The 19,853-nt window shown below is 38.6% G+C and overlaps 1 protein-coding gene across 1 annotated transcript in view; it reads left to right on the top strand.

Moving 5' to 3' along the window:
• The window catches only part of LOC121922331 (guanine nucleotide-binding protein G(q) subunit alpha), a 130,291-nt gene that overhangs the window by 72,356 nt on the left and 38,082 nt on the right, over nt 1-19,853 (top strand). Inside the window, exon 3 of the mRNA XM_042451615.1 lies at nt 16,879-17,033. Coding sequence (XP_042307549.1) covers nt 16,879-17,033 — 155 coding nt within the window. The remainder of the gene's footprint in view (nt 1-16,878; nt 17,034-19,853) is intronic.

The raw sequence follows: 19,853 nt of genomic DNA, 5'->3' as shown, positions 1-19,853 counted from the left end.
CAGTTCATATCAGAATATAGATTCTCCTCCTCTCCCTCCCCCATTTTGACTTTGAATTTTTGTAGTTGGAAGAGAGCCCAGTAAAGTATGCCAATTTAAGTAGTCTGCACATTGGTCTCTGCTGAAATGTCATATTGCAGTTCATATCCTTATTTGAATTTTTGTTGTTGTTGTTGTTTAACTAGAGATTGTAGAAAGCAGTCAGAGTCCGCTAGTTTACCACTGGCTAATTTGTCCTGAACAGCTCCATGTCTACCCTTACTGTGATTCATGCAAATAATGCTTCAGAGATTGCCTAACTCCCAAAGAGTAGTTTGGTTCCAGGACCCCCTGTGGATATCAAATCTGTGGTTCAAGTCTCATTATATACATTGGGGGTACTAAAATGGTGTCCCTTACATAAAATGGCAATATCAAGATTTGCTTTTTGGAGTTAAAAAACAACCACCCTGTTTACAAGATGGTTGAATCTGTGGACCAGGGTTCAAATCTAGCTGTAGAAACCCACTGCATGGCCTTGTGAAAGTTGCACACTATCATTTGCTATATTAACAATAACAGTTGCCATAATAATAATAACAGTTGATGTATTAACATTAATGATAAAGAAATTGACAGTGCTTACTTATTGTGGAACCAATTATAGAGAGGGTAGTGTAGGAAGCATTGTTTAAAAGGGCAGGATTGAAAATATATTATTTTTGATAGTGGGTTCTGCTTTACCTATCAAGCTAAACAAGGCCCGTGGCATTTTCAAGTCTTGCTGTCACTGCACAGCATTCTGTCTTGTTATGTAGTAGCTACATGCTTTTGTTGAAATCTGTATTAATTCACCAGTTGACCTTGTCAGGCAAACATTTATGAAAATGTTTGTAAGGCCAATTGCTTCCACTTAAAGTTTGGAGTATTTGGGATGCTTGTTACAGCCAGGAGACGTCTATGATGTGATATATGTAGTATGGGAAAAGTGCAAAGATTTTGCATCATGGAGAGCTGAATTCTAGAACCCCCATAAAGCATACAGATCAAATAAAAGCAATGTTCAGCTATTCAACACATGGAAGTCCTCCTCAGTGACCTGCTCATTTATTTGGTGTCTAAGATTTTACCACATGATTTCAAACTAGGGCCTTAAGGGTTTGTCTTGTCAAAAATTAAATCAGATATTTCTGAAGATGCAAAATACTAATTTTCTCCCATTCTCCAGTGCTATTTTGGAATAAGCTGTGTCCTTCATATGCTTACCCTTTTGTAGCATTGTAAAAGTAACCTGGATTTGAGCTGTTTGAGCTCTTATATGAGAAAATCTCAGAATGTTTGCATTATTTATTGTTGTTGTCATTTTTACTTCTGGTGACCCTAAGGCAAACTTATCATAGAGTTTTCTTGGCAAGTTTCTTCAGAGGGAGTTTGCAATTGCCATCCTCTGGGACTGAGAGATTGTGGCTTGCCCAGGGTCATCCAGTGGGTTTTTACATTTGAGCGGGGAATTGAACCCTGATCTCCAGAGTTGTAGTCCAACACTCAAACTATACCCCATTGGAGATCTGATATATAGCTAATGAGCATCTGATATTCTTTCAAGTGGTGTAATGGCTTGTATGCTCTTCTAACCTTTTCTTTTGGAGAAGAGGGAGAATACTATCCATCAGGAAATTAACTATACAGAGAAAACAAATGCTCAGAGGCCAACTTCTTGCATGTTACTTTAAAAAAAGAAACAAGCAGTAGTAATCAAAGTATCAATTTGTATCATTAAATGTCTTTAAAAATCTACATGTTCTGGGTGTGACCACCCTAACATAAGATTAATTTCACTTAAATAAAAGTGCTGTGTAAGAAAAGGAATTATGGACACAAAAGTAGAACTTCTTCTGACTTCCACTGAAACATTTATTGGCTGAACATTACTTGATAGAGAACTGAAAGTGCCTGACTTTCCAATTTACATTTCCCAGAAGGGAAGGAGGTGGTGTTTGTTTTAGAAGGAATAGTAGCTGTGTCAGTTTTGAACAAAACTCTAGTTGGGTTGAATTGTTCATCAAAACTATCTCCTGTTCACCCTTTTATAGGACTGTATAATACACATACATGTTATATATTTAGCTGTGGCATGAAGTTGCCTAAAAGCTACATTGCCTGATGCATTGCATTTGCAGTTTATATCCTGCCTTTGTCCCAATATAGGGACTCAGGGTAGTGTCTTATACTGATTTGTGTAGTGTAAGGAACTGAAGCTTGAAAACCCCCTCCTTGTAAGATTTTTCACTTGTGTTCAGCCCTTTGAACTGTGATGCCACAAGAGCCATTGGCTGAGGCACACTGTGTTCTTTGACCTTCTTGGCCTTGCTTGCTTAACTAACTTACCCACTGCCTCTGCCACAAAGTGTGATGACAATGGCTGCTGGTTTAAATGGCTCTAAGAAAGAATTAGATAAATTCTAAATTCTAACAGCAGCACTGCAGAATTTCCTTTGCCTTGAAGCTTTCCACACCACCTGAAAACTAGGTTTTCAGAGTACGTTCATGGGTTTCTGTGACAGAGCAGGAGTTGAATACCCGTCCTGTTTCTGCTAGATTCCACTCTTCTGAATGTGGACATCTAGTGTCATATACAGCCCATTTTATTTTCTGTCACAGTTCATATCAAGGCTGTCTCTTTCTTCCATTTTACAGGTGGTGACTGTACAAAGTTACCAACTACTACTGAGATGGATATAATTCTCTCAGGCTCAGTCTACTATACACAGGAACCCGCCCTAGTTCTCACGAAGACTGCCAGTCGCTTTTAAATCTCTTCCCTGGCACAGCAGGAAGCTTTATTCTTTCCAGTTTCCTGAACCTAGTTGAGGTCTCACTGCAACTGACTGACCTCACCCACAAGAGATTTTTGAATATAATGCTCTTAAGATACTATTTAAAAGTTTATGGTAAATGGCATATTCTTACAGTAAAACTACTTCTGTTTTAAAATAAATGATATTCATTCCAGTCTTCTTTGTATATCTCAACAGTTTTAAGATATTGACATTTATCTATTAATAGTATTACATAAGCAGTAACCTAATTTTGTGGTGAAATTAATCACCAAGGATAATTGCAGGAAGCAGTGCACTTACAGAAGCCCAGCTATCATATAAATGAATTCCTGTAACATACCAGAAAAAGGAGATTACTTCAAGAGCCCAAGATTCATGTTTGAGAACCGCAACATTTTATGACTCTAGCATCCCTGTAGATGGCCAGAGCAAGAGATCAGGTTTCAGATTGATTAATAATGACCTGATCAACATCTGGTCCTAAAATAAACCTAGTTATCTGGTATTGTAAAAATATTAAAATATATACACTTGTCCCTCCACAATTGCAGATTTGATTATTCACAGATTTTATTAATATGTTCTCTATAGAAATATCTAGGCCCTCCAGTGCAATTTTATGGTCAATTTTAACCAAAAGTCGCACTGAAGGACCTAGAGAGAACACTCCACTAGGCATTTGTAGCTCCTCCAGCCCAATTCTGTGGTCAATGTCTGTCAGATATTGGCCACAGAGTTGCACTAGAGGACCGAGAGATTCCTAGAGAGATGTTCTCTCAGGTAAAACACACACACACACACACACACATATGTATGTGTATATATATATATATATATATATATATAGAGAGAGAGAGAGAGAGAGAGAGAGAGAGTTTTTGTTGTTTGTAATTTTTCCACATTCATAGGAGTCCTGTGCCCCTAACCCCGACAAATGTGGAGGGATAAGTGTAAACATATTGACCTCTGTATTGTATAGACACTGAAACTATGTAATATGAAAAAAAAATCAACATTTATAATGTCTGTTTCCTAAAAATTTGAAAGGAGCTATCATAAGTACAAACCTGAAGCTTTTTGTTCAAACATGTTTACAATATAATTCAGCAGGTTTTGACAGGATTAAGCACCTCCCTTTCCCCAAAGCTCCATCCTGGAGTGAGTTAAAGATGTATCATACTATTATTCTTTCACCACTCCCTATCAGTAAAGAAATACACTTGCCTTTATTGAATAGACTGAAAGGAGAGGACATGCGTAATTGTTAACTGCTTACCCCAGAATGTCCATTCCACTTAGCCAATTGCTTAAGACTGCAGTATAGCATATTTAGAGTCTCACATGGCAGCAGTGTAACAGGTAAAGATGTTCCACTGATACTCCAACTGTCAAGTTTCTAAAGGTTCAGAAGCCTGTGTGGAAAGAGTAGTCTTCCAGTTCCTTGATCCTGGACCTGAGATGGGACTTTTGTATGGAACTGAGTGTGGGATTGTTATTGTATTTTTGAGAAAGTAGCCTGTGAGGAACAAAGAGAGGCATACCCTTAAAAAAAATAGTAGTCAGCCACTGAATCACATTGGTCAGGAATGGGCAGACAAGAGGACATGCAGCCTGCTAAATTTACTACTACATCATCATTTACATCACCAATTTTGGTGGGGGATGTGTGCAAGTGAAACCTGCAGGACGTGCAGGAGAAAACACAGGAAAGCATTATTTTTTTCCTTACAAAAAGATGTATCATCATGTGCAACTTAGGTTTAAAAGGAAGTGTTATTTTGCCACTGCCACGGCAGCAATTAATTCAGCAGGGGTGAGAGTACCTTTCTCTTTCAGAGGGTCCAGTGTGGCTTCCTGGGGTGCATCTACACTGCAGAATTAATACAGATTTACACTGCTTTAATTGCCATGAGTCAGTGCTATTAAATTCCGGGATTTGTAATTTTATGAGATATTTAGCCCTCTCTATTAGAGAGCTCTGGTGATACAACAAACTATAAATGCCAGGATTCCAGTCCTGGATTCCAAATGCCAAAACATTTAAAGTGGTGTCAAAGTGCATTAATTCTGCTGTGAGGCAGCAGCCCTAGTCTCTGGAAATTATCCAGCATAGTCCATGAACTTATAACTACATTAAATGTTTATTGAGATGAGGGAGGAATGCTCTGTGAAGGTCTTCAGCTAATGGTTAATGATGAAAAATGAGTCATCGTAGGAGCTCTGCTTTTAAAAGACCCTGTCTATGTTTATATCGTTCAAAGAGACACTGAACACTTGTTTAAGACATTGTTCCTTAAGCTGCAGGGAACCTAGAGAACAGTTATGCTTTGATGGTGGCTAGTAATAAGTGTTAGAACTGGTTATAGTACTATACTCTTTAGTGCTGGCTTGGAAAAAATCAGTTTTGAACAAAAGGTAAAAACTTATGTTGGTAAAATAGAGTGTGACCTACACAGATGGGGGGATAAATATAAGATAAAGTTAATTGGCATCTGACTATGTCACAAATCACTGACTGTGTGGTTGCTCTGCAAATACCTAATAACCATTGACTTGATGGGTTCTAAATTCATGTTCTGATTGAATGAAGAAAGCCTGGGGGGGTTGTTTGTTTTTGTCTGGTGGGAATTGAAAGTTGGCTTTATATTTTACCCATCCAGCATAGGGCATGCTTTCTGCAATTTTTCTCAACACAAGTCCCTCTGGGTCTTGTTTTGTTTTGGCTTGCTTCCAGGTCTCAGTGTGTGTTGGACACTGCTGCTTTTTCTTCATGTTTTTCTAGATCTGTTTAAAAAACATTGTTCAGAATTTAGAAAGAATGGGAAAAAGTGGGAAAAGGCTGGTACTATTTGACATAGGTACCCAGTACTTAGTTTTGTGGACATAGCCTTGCCAGTGCTCTCCAAATAGTTTGTGACCTGCGTCAAGCCTATGGCCTTAACCTCCACATTTTGTAGTGTCCTATCCTAGTCTTGTTCCTTATATCTCATCTCTGTCCCCAGGTATTCATTGTCCAGGATTTGGGTCTGGTTTTGTTGGGAATGGAGCAAATGATAATTTTCAGAAATAATTAAATTAACACTTCAGCTAGTTTACCTGATAGCTTAATTGAAAGATGCGCAAGATACTTAGTTTTAAGCATAGCAAGATTTAAAGCTGGAGTTTAAATGGCTTTAAACACCTGAATCCATCATATGGTATTTGTAGTGATAATTGTATTGTACGGTACATTTGTATGTTACTGCAGACATACTGCAGAGCTAAGCATAGTCTGCAAAGTATAATCTTGGGATGGATGCATTTTAGTGGAACTATGGCGTGTTACAGACGCACCAAAGCAGCATAGTAGGGTTGACTCGGTGCGTATTAGGGTTGAGAAGGCCCTTCCGGACGCCCCTAACCCTAATACGGACCGAGTCTGTACAAAATGGCAGCGCCCCGTTCCACATGGACGCTGCCATCTTGACGCGGCAGACACGCTGTGTCCGCATGTCGCACGGCACATATGATGCCGTGAGTGCGCCATTGGCGCCTCGCGGCGTCATAATTGCGCTGCACAGAGAAGCGCCATTTTGGCGCTTCTTATTTGCAGCGCAGAGGAGCCACGCGGTTTGGCAGCTGTGGCTCCTTTGTGCTGTAACTGGCGGCGGCAGCAGAGCGATGCTTCTCGGCGCTCTGTAACGCGCCTATGAAAAGAAACTTAAATTTCTTATGGAGTGTTTTTAAACTTACTGGGTTTTTAAAACCTTATTAGGATTTTCAAACCATACATGGAGAGAAAAATCCCAGAGGTTCAAGCGGAATTCAGGAAAGGAAGAGGCACTAAGGACCATATGGCAAACTTAAGATGGCTAATGGAGCGCACCAGGGAATTCCAAAACAAAATCAGCAGCTGTTTTATGGACTGTAGTGAAGACATAGGAGTGCCAACACATCTGATAGTCCTGATGAGGAATCTGAACTCAGGAAAAGAGCCTACTGTCAGATCAGAACACAGAGAAACAGAATGGTTCCCAATTGGCAAAGGGATCAGACAAAGCTGTATCCTTTCACCCCATCTGTTTAACTTGTACGCAGAACATATTATAAGAAAAGCAGGCTTGGATACAGAAGAAGGAGAAGTGAAAATAAGGGGAAGGAATATCAAAAATCTAAGATATGCAGATGACATCATAGTACTAGCAGAAAACCTCATAGACCTGGAACACCTACTTTGGAAGATGAAAGTAGAAAGTGCAAAGGCAGGCTTACTATTGAACATAAAGAAAACCAAACTAATGGCCAGCAAAGATCTTCAAAAGTTCAACCTAGATAATGAAGAGATAGAAATAGCAAAAGAATTCCCAAACCTGGGATCAAACATTGATAGAAATGGGGACTGCAGTCAGGAAATCAGAAGAAGATTAAGAACGGGGAGGGTGGCTATGAAAGAACTAGAAAAGATTCTAAAATGCAAAGATACACAACTGAGCACAAAACTTAGATAGGAAAAAAAATCCATTCACTTGGGATATGGTGCTAAGGAAGATGTACAGCCAAAAGAGTTCTAGAGCAGATAAAGCCGGAAACCTCCCTGGATGCCAATATGACCAAACTGAGGCTGTCATACTTCAGATACATCATGAGAAGGAAGGACTCATTGGAAAAAATAATTGTGAGAAAGGTAGAGGGAAGCAGGAAGAGAGGAAGACAACATGCTAGAGGGATGGACTCTATTAAGGAAGTCATGGCTATGGGGTTGGAGGAATTAAGCAGAGCAGTGGGGGACAGAGGGTCTTGGAGATGTCTCATCCATAGGGTCGCCATGAGTCAAGATTGACTTGAGGACAGTTAACAACAACAAATGTTTTTTAAAACATAAAAATATACTGGTAAGAATCTCTCAGTGACTCGGGATAAAGACATTTTTGCCCCTGTGCCAGCCACACAGCATGGTACCGATACTCTTGGCAGCTTCTTTTTAAGGCAATCGAGCGCCATGATGCCACCCCTTCTGTCTTGTGGCTTTTGGGTGCTCGGACACTCACGTGTCATCGTCATGTGCCCCATGTGGACAGGAGTGCGGCAAGATGGCACACAGGTGCCAAAAGTAGGGCTGGGCACGTTTGGACTCCCAGTCCTACAGAGCCCTAAAATTAGCCCGGGCCAGCACAAAGCACAAGTCTCAGTTCTCATCATTATAACTTAATTAGTTAAAATGTTACTGGTAAAACAATTCTAGCCTGACTACTTCAAACCATTTCCCCAGAAACATGGTAAAAATGTTGGATTTTTGTTAAATATGGTGTTTTTGAAAGCTTGGCTCGAAACAGACAGGCCAAAAGAAGCAGCTTCTGGCTGCTCTAGAGGCATGAAGTTAAAATGACGCGCGCACACACCTTGAACTCAGCCCGAAGCTGTGCTCTGGTCTTTCGGACCAAAGCAAAAAAGAGTCAGGATAATCTGGGTCCTGGTGGTGTGGATTGGGTACAGTGGCCATGGTCTGCTTTGGAAGCGGCCCGCATGGTTAGCACAGTCCCAACCTACTTGTGGCTGGAGCGGATCCTGGCCGCTCTTTCGTGCCCATCTGCTCTGACCCCTTGTATATTTCACTGAGGAGATGCTTCATACCAAAGTTCATTCTGATGTTTAATTTTTATTTAATTGATAAGAACTAGAATGTTCATAAGTTAAAACTCTAAACGTAACATCAACCATTGTTCTGTAAATCTAGAGCCACGGACTTCAGCTAGTTTACATGTAAGTCCACTCTTCTTGCCAGCCATGCCATGCTTCCCACCCCTTCAGTATAATTCCCCCCCCCCCTTTTGTGACTTGTTGCTCAGCGGGGGGGAAAAACTCTCATGGAATTTCTTCATTTATGTGTTTATATTCCTAGCAGTCTTTTAAGCTATCCCTCTGAGGGTTGACCTGACATGTATAATCACATGTAAAGCAGCAATAAACCCTTTCCCACATAGGAATATTTCTAATTTGGAAACCTGGGAAGGGAGATGGAAAAATGGAAGAGAGATTGAGGGGAAGTGACAGGTTAGGAGCAGGAGAGCTCAGCTTTCCTGATGCCTACCTTTTAAGGATAGAGAGAACATTTTAAAATATTCAGAAAATTGTCAAAAACATATTTTTCAAGTTTTGAGAAACTTGGACTGGTGAGAATCTTTAAAGTTCAGCACTAACTCTGCACAAAATTCAGACATGTAGAATTTTGTTTTGTAGAGAGAATAACATTTTCTGCCCAGGAAACAGTATTTTCATACAGGAAAGGTTTTAGGTTTAAATACAGCCAGGCCTCTGTATTCACAGATGCAATCATCCATAGCTTAAAAAAATTATTTTTAAATTCCAAAAAGTAAATCTTTATTTTACTACTTTATATAAGGGGCACAATTTTACTACTCCACTGTATATAATGGGACTTGAGCAGCCATAAATTTTGGTATCCATGGGAGGTCTTGGAACTAAACCCCAGCAGATACCATGGACCCAGTGTAATATCTAGAAACATGCTTCCTACAGGTAGTACCTCAGTATCAAAACACAATCTAGATTCAGTGAGACACATATCCACATAACGGGAGAAAAATGAGGCATCACCAGGCCTATAGAAGTGGGCAGGCTACCACAGGATGCCATGACACATTTCCAGTCCTGAGCAGGTGCAGCAACTGACAAGTGTTCATACACCTGCATGCCATGGAGCCACAATATACTGTTTACCTGCCACTACTGCTGCATTACCTCTGAAGGGCTACACCATGGGCTGTAAGGCCAGGAACGGGGTGCCTGGCTTCACCCACGTAACCAGACACTCCCTCCCAACATCACTGGTCAGCCCCACTACAGAGTAGACAACACTGAGCTGAGTTGATTTATAGTCTGACTTGTTATAGATTAAAACAAGGTTCTAGCTTTTGATAATGTGCTTTACAAGCATGATGTTAAATCATTTTTGCGGAGTTAAATTTAACCTATTGGAAAACGTTTTTATTTCTGTAGCAGCCAGTGGCCTGCATGTCAGTGGGGTGATGGGTTTGCTGAGATTGTTGAGTACTTTAGTGAGTAGTTTAACAGACTTTCAAAATCTGAAGATTTCTGTGCAGAAATTCGTGTGTTTTAAGACTTGTGGATACTGTTGGCCTATTTCAGTTATGTGGTTGTTCATTTATATCTTTACAACACTATTTGCTTTTACATTTTTTTTTAAAAAAAAGAGGTAGACACTTTAGGACCTTTTTCTTTTTCAAGCAATTACCTGATAATCCTTAGCAATATTACATACAATAATTCAGACTATATTTTTCAGGTACGTGTGCAGTGTTTGTCTGACTGACACCATATTGATTATTAATTTATAGAAATGTATACTTTGAACAAATCTTATGATAACAATTAATAGAATAATAATCCAATTTTACTATAAAATAATTACAGTGTTCTTTGAACTTCAGGAAGGGGTACATTATGAATTAAAATAATTATAGAAATCATATCAAATCTTGTGTAATGCATCTTGTGATTGAGAACAGCACCGGGGTGGGGTGGGGGGATGAATCAAAAGTGCCTCAAGTAGAATGCTTGTCGTAGCTCCTCTGAAATGAGTTCTGAGATGTGAAAAAGTTGTTTGTGAATTATAAGAAAGCACAAGTTATTATGTTTATTTTTGGAGCCCTGGTAGTGCAGTGGTTAAATGTTTGTACTGCAGCCACTAATTCACAAACCACGAGGTTGTGAGTTCAGTACCAGCCAGGGGCTCAGGGTTGATTCAGCCTGGCATCCTTCTATAGTTCGCTAAAACGAATACCCAGCTTGTTGGGGGCAATTAAACGTACACTTTGTAAACTGCTTAATACATCGGTAAGCGGTATAGAAATGTACTTGCTATTGCTATTATCCTGAATGTCATTTGCTTAATTTGATTTGGTCTTCTTGCTTGATTTGCTTTAATATGTCATACATGGTTCTGCCCTTTCAGTGATTTGGAGGGTTCATGTGGTAGAGAATTTGGTTGTTATAATTTTGCCTTTTTTATTTCCATACAGCTACATGTGAAAATTCTTAATTTGCTACTGAGGTGTTATTGATCACCACTGAAGCTCTTAGCATCTCAGGAACTAATTTTTGTTAGGATATTTTAGAATCATAGAGTTGGAAGAGACCATCCTGCCTGTATGTGATCTTTGGAGGAGGCTTTTTTATAATTAGGAAAGAATGTGTTGTGCATTTGGTGGCACTCCAACCCTGGAATGCCTTTCAGAAGAGAACAGATTGGCACAAACTGCATTTTTTGAACTCAGAAGAACTCAAAATGTTCTTTTCTTAGGCATTAAAAGAAAATTTCAGTTCAAACTGACTTTAGATATATTGATTGGCATTTTTTTGTAATTGGATTGTTGGCTGTTCACTCTTACTGTAGATATTTTAAAACTTCTATTTTAATTTATATTTTACTTGCTTTTCCTTAAAAATGGGTATGTGTATTTCACATTGGAATCTTTTCAAGGAAGAGGAAGAAAAGGAGATTGATGGTAGTAATTGCACATGCACATGCTTAAAATTATTATGCCAACTAAAGAACTCAGATCTTTCCTCTATAAAGAGCTTGGGGGGATTTAAAATTCACATTATCAATGGATGTAAAAGAAAACTTGTACAAAATGATCCATTGATGGTATCGTTCCCCAAACAGAATTGCAAAAATTAAAAAAGAAAGAAAAGGTAACTGTTGGAAATGCAAAGAAAATGAAGGCACACTATATCATATTTGGTGGTCCTGCCCGAAAGCAATTTTTTTCTGGAAAAAAATACATACTTCAATACAAACAATACTCCAAACTCAAATCAAATTTAAACCAGAATCCTTTTTATTAAATATTATTGAAGAAAAGACTGAAAGGAATCATTTAAAAATCCTTTTGTACTTAATCACTGCAGCTAGGATGGTATATGCAAGGAAATGGAAAGACAGTGATACACCATCTATAGATGAATGGCTAAGGAAAAGTCTGGAAATGATTGAATTTGATAGATTGACTAATTTAATAAGAGGAAATTAGTCTGAAAAATCAAACAAAGATTGGGAATCCTTAGTCAATTTTTGCAAAAAAAAAAAAAAATGGTCATAGTCAAAAGAAGTCCCTATATGTGCCTTCTAAACACATAAGTATAGCAATTAAGGATTTATTCAAATGGTAATAATTTATGGGAAATTTTCTTAGAAATCTTTTGGGTTATAGTTGTATTAGACGACCTGTTTTATCATATTATTAGTTACACAGAATAATTCCAAGGTCTGAACAGATAAGCTCATTTGTCGAGTTTCCCTACACACTGGGGAAGTAGCTACCTCTAATTATAATATCTGTAACAAAGGTCTTGCGTCGTTAATTTATTCAAGTCACCGGCTTTTTTTTTTTCTCCCTCTCTTTTGGAAAGTGCATAAGGAACAGATAATTAAGACTTTGGTTTTGACGTGCACAGACAAATGGATGCAAACAAATATTGATGTATATATTTTATTGTATACTTTCTAAATACAGATTTGAACTGAAAATCAAATTATTCTTTTAACAGAACAATTTAAAGAATACAATTATAAGATGTTTAAGTACTACACCAAACAAAATGAGTGCAAGAATGTTTTGGGGGGGGAGGAGGGATATTTAATTATAAAGAAAATAATTAAGGAACAGTGTAATGTACAAAATGTAACTAAGAACATGCAGACGAATTTCACGATATTATACTGTTGTTTAAGTTTTCATGTGAAATATGTAACGAACTATATCACTGAATAATATAAAAATGTATAAAAAAATCTTTCCTCTATGTTTGGATTTTTTTATTGCTATAATTGAACATCTGTATTTCTTGGCATAAGTGAATCCACCCTGATTGTAAAAGCAAGTCTTGATTTATGTTTCTGAAGTTGTGATGTAAAACTGAGACTGATGTAAATGGGGGAGCCAGTTCCATAGGAAATCATTGGAGACTAGAGAATGCATTACAGTGCAACTGATGTAGCACAAAGTTGGGTGTTTTAATCAACTTGCCACTGATTTTAAAGAGGATTAAAAGTTTAAAACATAGAGCAAAGGAAGCTCCTTCCAGGCACAGTGAAGCTCACAAGATTCTAGCTTCTTCGTCTATTTCATGTCTCCCCCTATAAGCAGACAAAGGAAACCCCTTCCTTCAAGGCAGGGTTACAGCTTTTTCTTCCCCATCATGTCCTGCTTCTAAGTAGGCAAAGGAAACCTCTTCCTCCAAGCAACAGCAGGATTCTAGTTTCTTCCTCAGTGTCATGCTCCCCTTTCTGATTAAACAAAGGAAATCCGTTCCCTCCAGCAGTGCCAAGACTTCAGTTGCTTTATCCTTCTATGCACAGTGGGTGAGACTTTCATTTATCTCTTTCTAGAGATATGCTGTTAATTTCAGATGTTGTAAATTGGAACAATGCAGCTGAGACTCAACAGTATTACCTAATTAATTTTAATATTGGCACTACTGTAATAATTAATTATTGCAATGTAGCTAATAGTTATGCTGGGTTGGATGTGGATTCAACCATGCTAACAGTAAGCCCAATAAAATAATGTTTTACTTCAGGCATGCCAAGTCTAGATCATCTTGCAGAGTTCGACGTCATAGACAGGTTGAGTCTCCCTTATCTGAAATGCTTGGGATCAAAGATGTTTTGGATTTTGGGTTTTTTAAGTTTGGAATACTTGTATTTGCATACATAATGTACATACATAATGAGCTATCTTGGAGATGGAACCCAAGTCCTAACACAAGATTCATTTATGTTTCATATACACATTGTACACATAGCTTGAAGGTAATAGTTTTTGGAATATTTCAGAATCCTGGATAAGGGAGAATCAACCTGTATAAACATGCTTATCCTTGCTCTAGAGATATTTTAGCCACTTCTTCTGTTCATTCACAGAACAGTTAATGGCTGCATCTCCACTGCAGAAATAATCCAGTTTTACACCGTTTTAACTGCCACGGCACTATGCTATGGAATTATAAGAAGTGTAATGTGTTGTAGCACCAGAACTCCCTGATAGAGAAGGCTAAATGTCTCACAAAACTACATTCCCCAGAATTCCAGAAAATTGAGTCATGGCAGTTAAAATGGCGTCAGACTGGATTATTTCTGCTGTGCAGATTCAGCCAATGAATATTAACTATGAAGACATTTTGGCCAAAGTAAGTGCTTTGTTAGTATGAAGTACTGTACAGTGTTTGTAACTGCTGGTGTTATATAATATTTCAGTTAAATTCATTTGTCTCTTGTGGATATTCATTAGGCTCCCAAGCTAATTGCTGAACCTCCTTATCTCCCCTTCTGACATTAACTTTGAGAATTGGTAGACATTTCTTTGAAAGGGTTGTGCAGTAATACAGTCTGCTTGCTTAAAGAAAAGATAACTGCTTCAGTTCAAATCTCTGTGCTGTTACTGTGGTTACTCCAAACAAACTAAAAATTAAAAATTGAGACTGTTTGTTTAGCTATGTCTGATAGCAAAGCAAACAAGGAAGGGGGATTTCCAGATTATGAAATTAAAGTTTCGTTTGGTATTTGAATTAAACAGATTGTATATTCCAGACTCCTCACTTGTCTAAGTCTAGCCCTGCAAAAGAATGTAGTGAGTATACTGAATGGAATCAAAAGATTTTTGCATAAGCAAATGAAGATCGTTTCAGCCTTTCTTAGTTCATATAGCTGATTTTGAAGCATTGGGGCTGCCACTTAATATGAAAACTTGTATTTGAATGCTTGTAATGATTACTTAGAAACAGTAACTAGTCCTTTTTTATGTCATATACATGTATATTTTAAAGAGGTGGTAATATGTTATATACACCCACACATGCTTTATGCCTGAATAAGATAAGTTATATTTTGTACTCAAGGCAACCGAGTACATAAAACCACAAACAAAAGACCCGGAGGCTCACAGAAAGGAAAAAAAGTGAGAGGAAGCCAGTATTGGGTAGTGGTTTAAGTGCTGGACTATGACTTGGAGACCAGGGATCAAAACCTCTGTCTTGCTTGTCCATGGAAACCCACTAGGTGACTTTGGGGAAATCACACTCTCAGCCTCAGAAGAAGGTAGTGGCAACCCCCCTCTGAATAAATCTTGTCAAGAAAACCTGATGATAGGTTTGCCTCAGGGTCACCATAAATCATAAATTACTTGAACATAAACAACAGCAACAACAAAAGAGGTGTTAGGAAGACAGATTTTGCAAAATGTAATGGAGAAACCACTTGAACAGATTGCCTGCTAAGTGTGTGTTGGTATTAAAATCAAACTCTAAAAATGACAATGGAGACAAATATTTATTTAATTACTTACCTAGAATAAAAATTTACCCAGACAACTTATATGATAAACATAAACAAGAACATAAAGAAGAAGACATATTAGTCCTGAAACCCTGGCAGAAATATACCCATTTCTGCTAAAGTGGAGATTAGCTGACACTAGCATTAGCAGACACTAGCTTGACTTTGGAAACATTCGGGGTAGCTGTGTTGGCCATGCAGTGATGCCTTTAATGGGGAAGTCTAAAGCATAAATTATATCATGCAAGCTTGACCTTGGTAATGTACCTTTCAAAAGTTATTTTTGTCATTAAATATTCCATAATTTTCATAATTTCTTTAGTGGAAAAATTCCAAGATTTTAATTCAATGTTTGCAGTACTACAGTCCAGACGCAAATAGAAAATACCTCTTTATATGTATAGGTGCTTTCCAGGTTCCCCTCTTTCAGGTCCAGTCTTCTTTAAATGCTTTCCTGGAGACTCTTCCAATTTGGGGAACATCTTTTTATATCAGGACCTGTAGGTTCATTTGGAAATTTGAGAAGCTGATGGGTACCATCACAAATTGACTGCCATGTGGGTATGGCCAAACGCAAAGTAATATTCCCAAGAAACTGAGTATAAGACAAGAAGCTGTACTTACTAATCAATCTATCCTCACCACTTCTGTTCTCCTTTTTAGAGCTGAAATTCTATGAGTGCTTACTTAGGAGTACAGAAACAGAATTCAAAGGGGTCCAGACAAACTAGAAAAGTGGGTTGAAATTAATCAAATGAAAACAGACAAATGCAAAATTCTACTTTTAGGTCACGAAAACCAAATTATTGGATAGGGGATATTTGGCACAGACATACTAGATACAGATAGGACCTTGGGATTATTGTTGATTTCAAGTTGACCATTAGCCGTTAATGTGATGCTACAGCAAAAAAGACAGCTTCTATTTTGGTGTGCATGAAAAGAAGCATAGTTTCCAAGTCCAAGCAAGTAATAGTCCCACTACAGTAGGCCTTAGGTATCTGCTAGAGTTAGGTTGCAGGACCCCACTTGGATAAAAAAAAATCTGTGGATGCTCAAGTTCCATAATATCCAATGGCGTAGTAAAATGGTGTTGTAATGTAGCGCTCCCTCTCCCTCCCCCCTCCCTCTCTCTCTATATATATATCATAAATCCACATTTGTATTCACATTTGTTAGGCCTTCATATGTATTAGGATAATGCTTAGTAACATTAGGGAATATAAGGGTGTTTAAATGAAGTTTGACAAGCATCAGTCAGATTATAGTCCCTGTCTCCCAGCTTTCATATAGCCTGAATTGTCCCTACATCATAGACATTAATCTATCTAGCTCTACTGACCACCAACCACCACTCTCTCCTTTTTTCCCCTGTTTCATTACCTTTTGTGTCTCTCTTGTCTCACTACCCTGACTATTGCTGTGCCTTTTATTATTAAGATATTTTCTCTTTCTAAATTTCAGAAAAGCTGATAATATTTATACGTGTGGCTTCAAGTCACCTGTTGACCCCATTCGGTTTTCTTAGCCTCGTGAACATTAGTAACATTAAAAAGGCCTTATTGCATGTCTCTGAAAGGACATCCTCTTAATGTCCTCATGCAAACAATCATTACCCTTTCAAAATGAAGACACTTATATCTTACTGTGTGTATTGATGATGAATGTGTCTATAATTGGATTTTTGTGTGTTTTTTTTAACAGAGTAATGCACAGCTAGTTCGAGATGTTGATATAGAGAAAGTGAACTCATTTCAGAACCCTTATGTAGATGCAATAAAGAGTTTATGGAATGACCCAGGAATACAAGAATGCTATGACAGACGACGAGAGTATCAATTGTCAGATTCTACTAAATAGTAAGTATAAATGGGGAAATGTTTCGGACAGTTATAGAAATTATATATATGCAAGCCTTGGTGAACCATTTTTCTAGAAATTTCCAATGTATGTACAGTTGACCCACTGTTTTCACGGAGGATCCGTTCCGGACACCACCAAACCCAGCGAAAATGGAGTTTCTCATATATTCAAGCCCATTCGTTTGAATATAGGCATGTGGCCATGGGAGCATACGCCTCATTATTTTTCCCTCTGTTCGTCCCTCACGCATAAGCAAGGGCCGCAATTTCCAAAATTGCGAAAACAGAGGGAGGACTGTAATTTCTGGGAATCTTTCCCTTTCTCATTTCCTTTCTGAATTGAAATACATGTCTGTTTTTATTTTAATATACAGTGGGCCCTCCACATTCTCTGAGATTAGTGGTGCAGAACCCCCATGAAAGTGGAAAACCCACAAATTAAAAAAACACCTTTTTTTAAATCTGAGAGAACACCTCTAGGAATCTCTAGGTCCTCCAGCTTAACTCTGTAGTCAACATCAGCCAGACAGTGACCATAGAATTGTGCTGGAGGACCTACAAATGCTTGGAGCAGTGTTCTCTTGGGAATATCTAGAGCCACCAACGTGCCTTCAGTTGAATGTTGACTATAGAGTGTCACTGAAGGAACTAGAGATTCCTTTCTAGAAAACATATTGCTCAAATCTGTGAATAATGAAATCCGCTAAAGTCAAAGCTGCAAATGTGGAGGACTGACTCTATGTACTCTGTATTAATTAATAATATGCTTGAGTTAATAATATGTTTGCTTTAAAATTTAAAGGGAGGTTTGTGTGTACATCTTTAAAATGTATATATAATGACTAGGTAGTACAAGTCCTCAAATTTTCACTTAGAAATATTGAGTGGCATATATACAAAGAAGTACAAGTCAAATGAAATTATTTTATAGAGTCATTTGACTAAAGTAAATATTGCTCCAGAGGGGCAGCTGTTTTACCCTGAAGTTCACAAACTTACTCAGTTGCCCCAGTTTGTCTTATAAAAGTTGTCTTATCTCAGTAGTTTTTATTTTCATCTCTTTGGTGTTTATCATCCTTCTTTTTTAAGTGAAAACAAAACGCAGGATTTTTCATAACTTTGTACTTTCCAAGGTTGTTACAACAGGGACATAAACCCAATTATTAGAAGAACTTCTTGTTTTTAATTCTAGTTAAAAACCTTCTCTTATAATCCTCCTGTTAGTTATAGTATTTATTGCATTTGTAGTGCGTCTCTCTTCAGTGGTGCCGATTTTATTTGAAGTTAGACTAGAACTGAGAGATAGCAGGCTTGAGCCAAAGTCACCCATTTACCGTCATAGTCTGTTGTGGATTTCAGAGACTTGTGCAGCTCTTTTGTCCTAGCCCAGCACTGTTTTGCTGTTGTCCTAGATAATTAAAATTTACAGTAAATTACTAATGGTAGAAATAATTGTTTTGACATTCTTGAGAGCACATGACATTAGTATACATATTTTCCAAAGTATATGTCTCTGGGAGTTTAAAGCAGATTAGTAAAAAGTACAGTATTGTTTACAGATTTTATATCTAGGAGATAGAAGGAGAGACTGCTTCTAGTCAGGTCCATAGCAATATAGTCCATGTTCCCAGAGGCAGTAAATTTCCTTTTCATTTTGTTTCCTCTGCCTTGATTTAACTGTGTATATGTTTATGTGTGGGTGTGTCTACACGCATATATATACACATATAGTTGACCATATTTTCATGGGTTGGGGAATGGGTGCATCCCCTTGCAAAGGTGAGAAAACTGAAAATATTTTAAACCCTGTCCCCCTCAAAACATGCATGCTACAGGCGCTGCTGCTGCAAACAAACACTTTATTGTTCTGTCTCCACTGCACCTCGATTGCCGCTGCCTCCTAGGAAAAGAATACTACTGCAGAAATCTCCTTCAGTGTCATCCTTCTCACTCCTCTCCATCCCCTTTCCCATCCCATACTTCCCCTGCCTGCCTTGACACCACAACACCTCCACCTCTCTCCCAGACTGCCTCTACTGTCCCCACCTTCCTCCCTCCCTCCCCACATCTCAGCCACCCTCCTCCGCCTCTTCTTCTCTGATTTTTGGAACTGGGCATTTTTTGTGTCGTTGCAGCTTTCCCATAGGTGGCATCACTTGCTTGCTCACTAGTTAGGCCAGCTGGAGAGGTCCTGAAGGGAGCATACAAGAGAGAGAGCACAGATATCCAGAAAGGAGTTGAGGTGGCAGGGTCTGCTACTCCTCTCTGGCTGGCCTTCCAAGGCAGGTGCAGGTCTGTGGCTCAGTGCTCAGTATCAGCTTTCTCTGATGAATGAAGGAGGGAGGAACAGGAGGGCTTGGCTGTGGGCCTCCCTTTTACCCCTGAGGAACCTTCGTTCTTGTTCCCTCTCTCACCTGCCCCTTGGCCAAGGTCTCCTCTCTTCTGAATGGGGTGGAGGAAAAGCAGAAAAGCATCTCAGCAAAACCGAACTCCAATGGGTGCAGGTCTTTAACTCAATAGTATACCCAATGCCAGCTGTCTTGGTACATCCCTGAGTTCAGGTTTGCTCAACTGTTATAGTGAAGTGTTTTCAGTCAGGCTCTAAGGAGCCGTTGGGAGCTGAAAGCAGAATAGACAGGAGTCACAAAATGGTAGGACCCATGGTGATGGAACAGTTTGCAGGTGTTAGTCTATTGAAATGTGGGTCTCCCTCACTTCTTGTTTCCTAGATGGAGACTGGTGCAGGCAAGCTTTGGTAAGTTGCCTTTGCTCATGTGTACATTTATTCATAAGTCTTGGTAGTATTGAGAAATTAAC

This window comes from Sceloporus undulatus, chromosome 2 (assembly GCF_019175285.1).
Source record: "Sceloporus undulatus isolate JIND9_A2432 ecotype Alabama chromosome 2, SceUnd_v1.1, whole genome shotgun sequence".
NCBI lineage: Eukaryota > Metazoa > Chordata > Lepidosauria > Squamata > Phrynosomatidae > Sceloporus > Sceloporus undulatus.
Note: the sequence above shows the minus strand (reverse complement) of the source record. Positions and strands in the feature narration are given on the sequence as shown.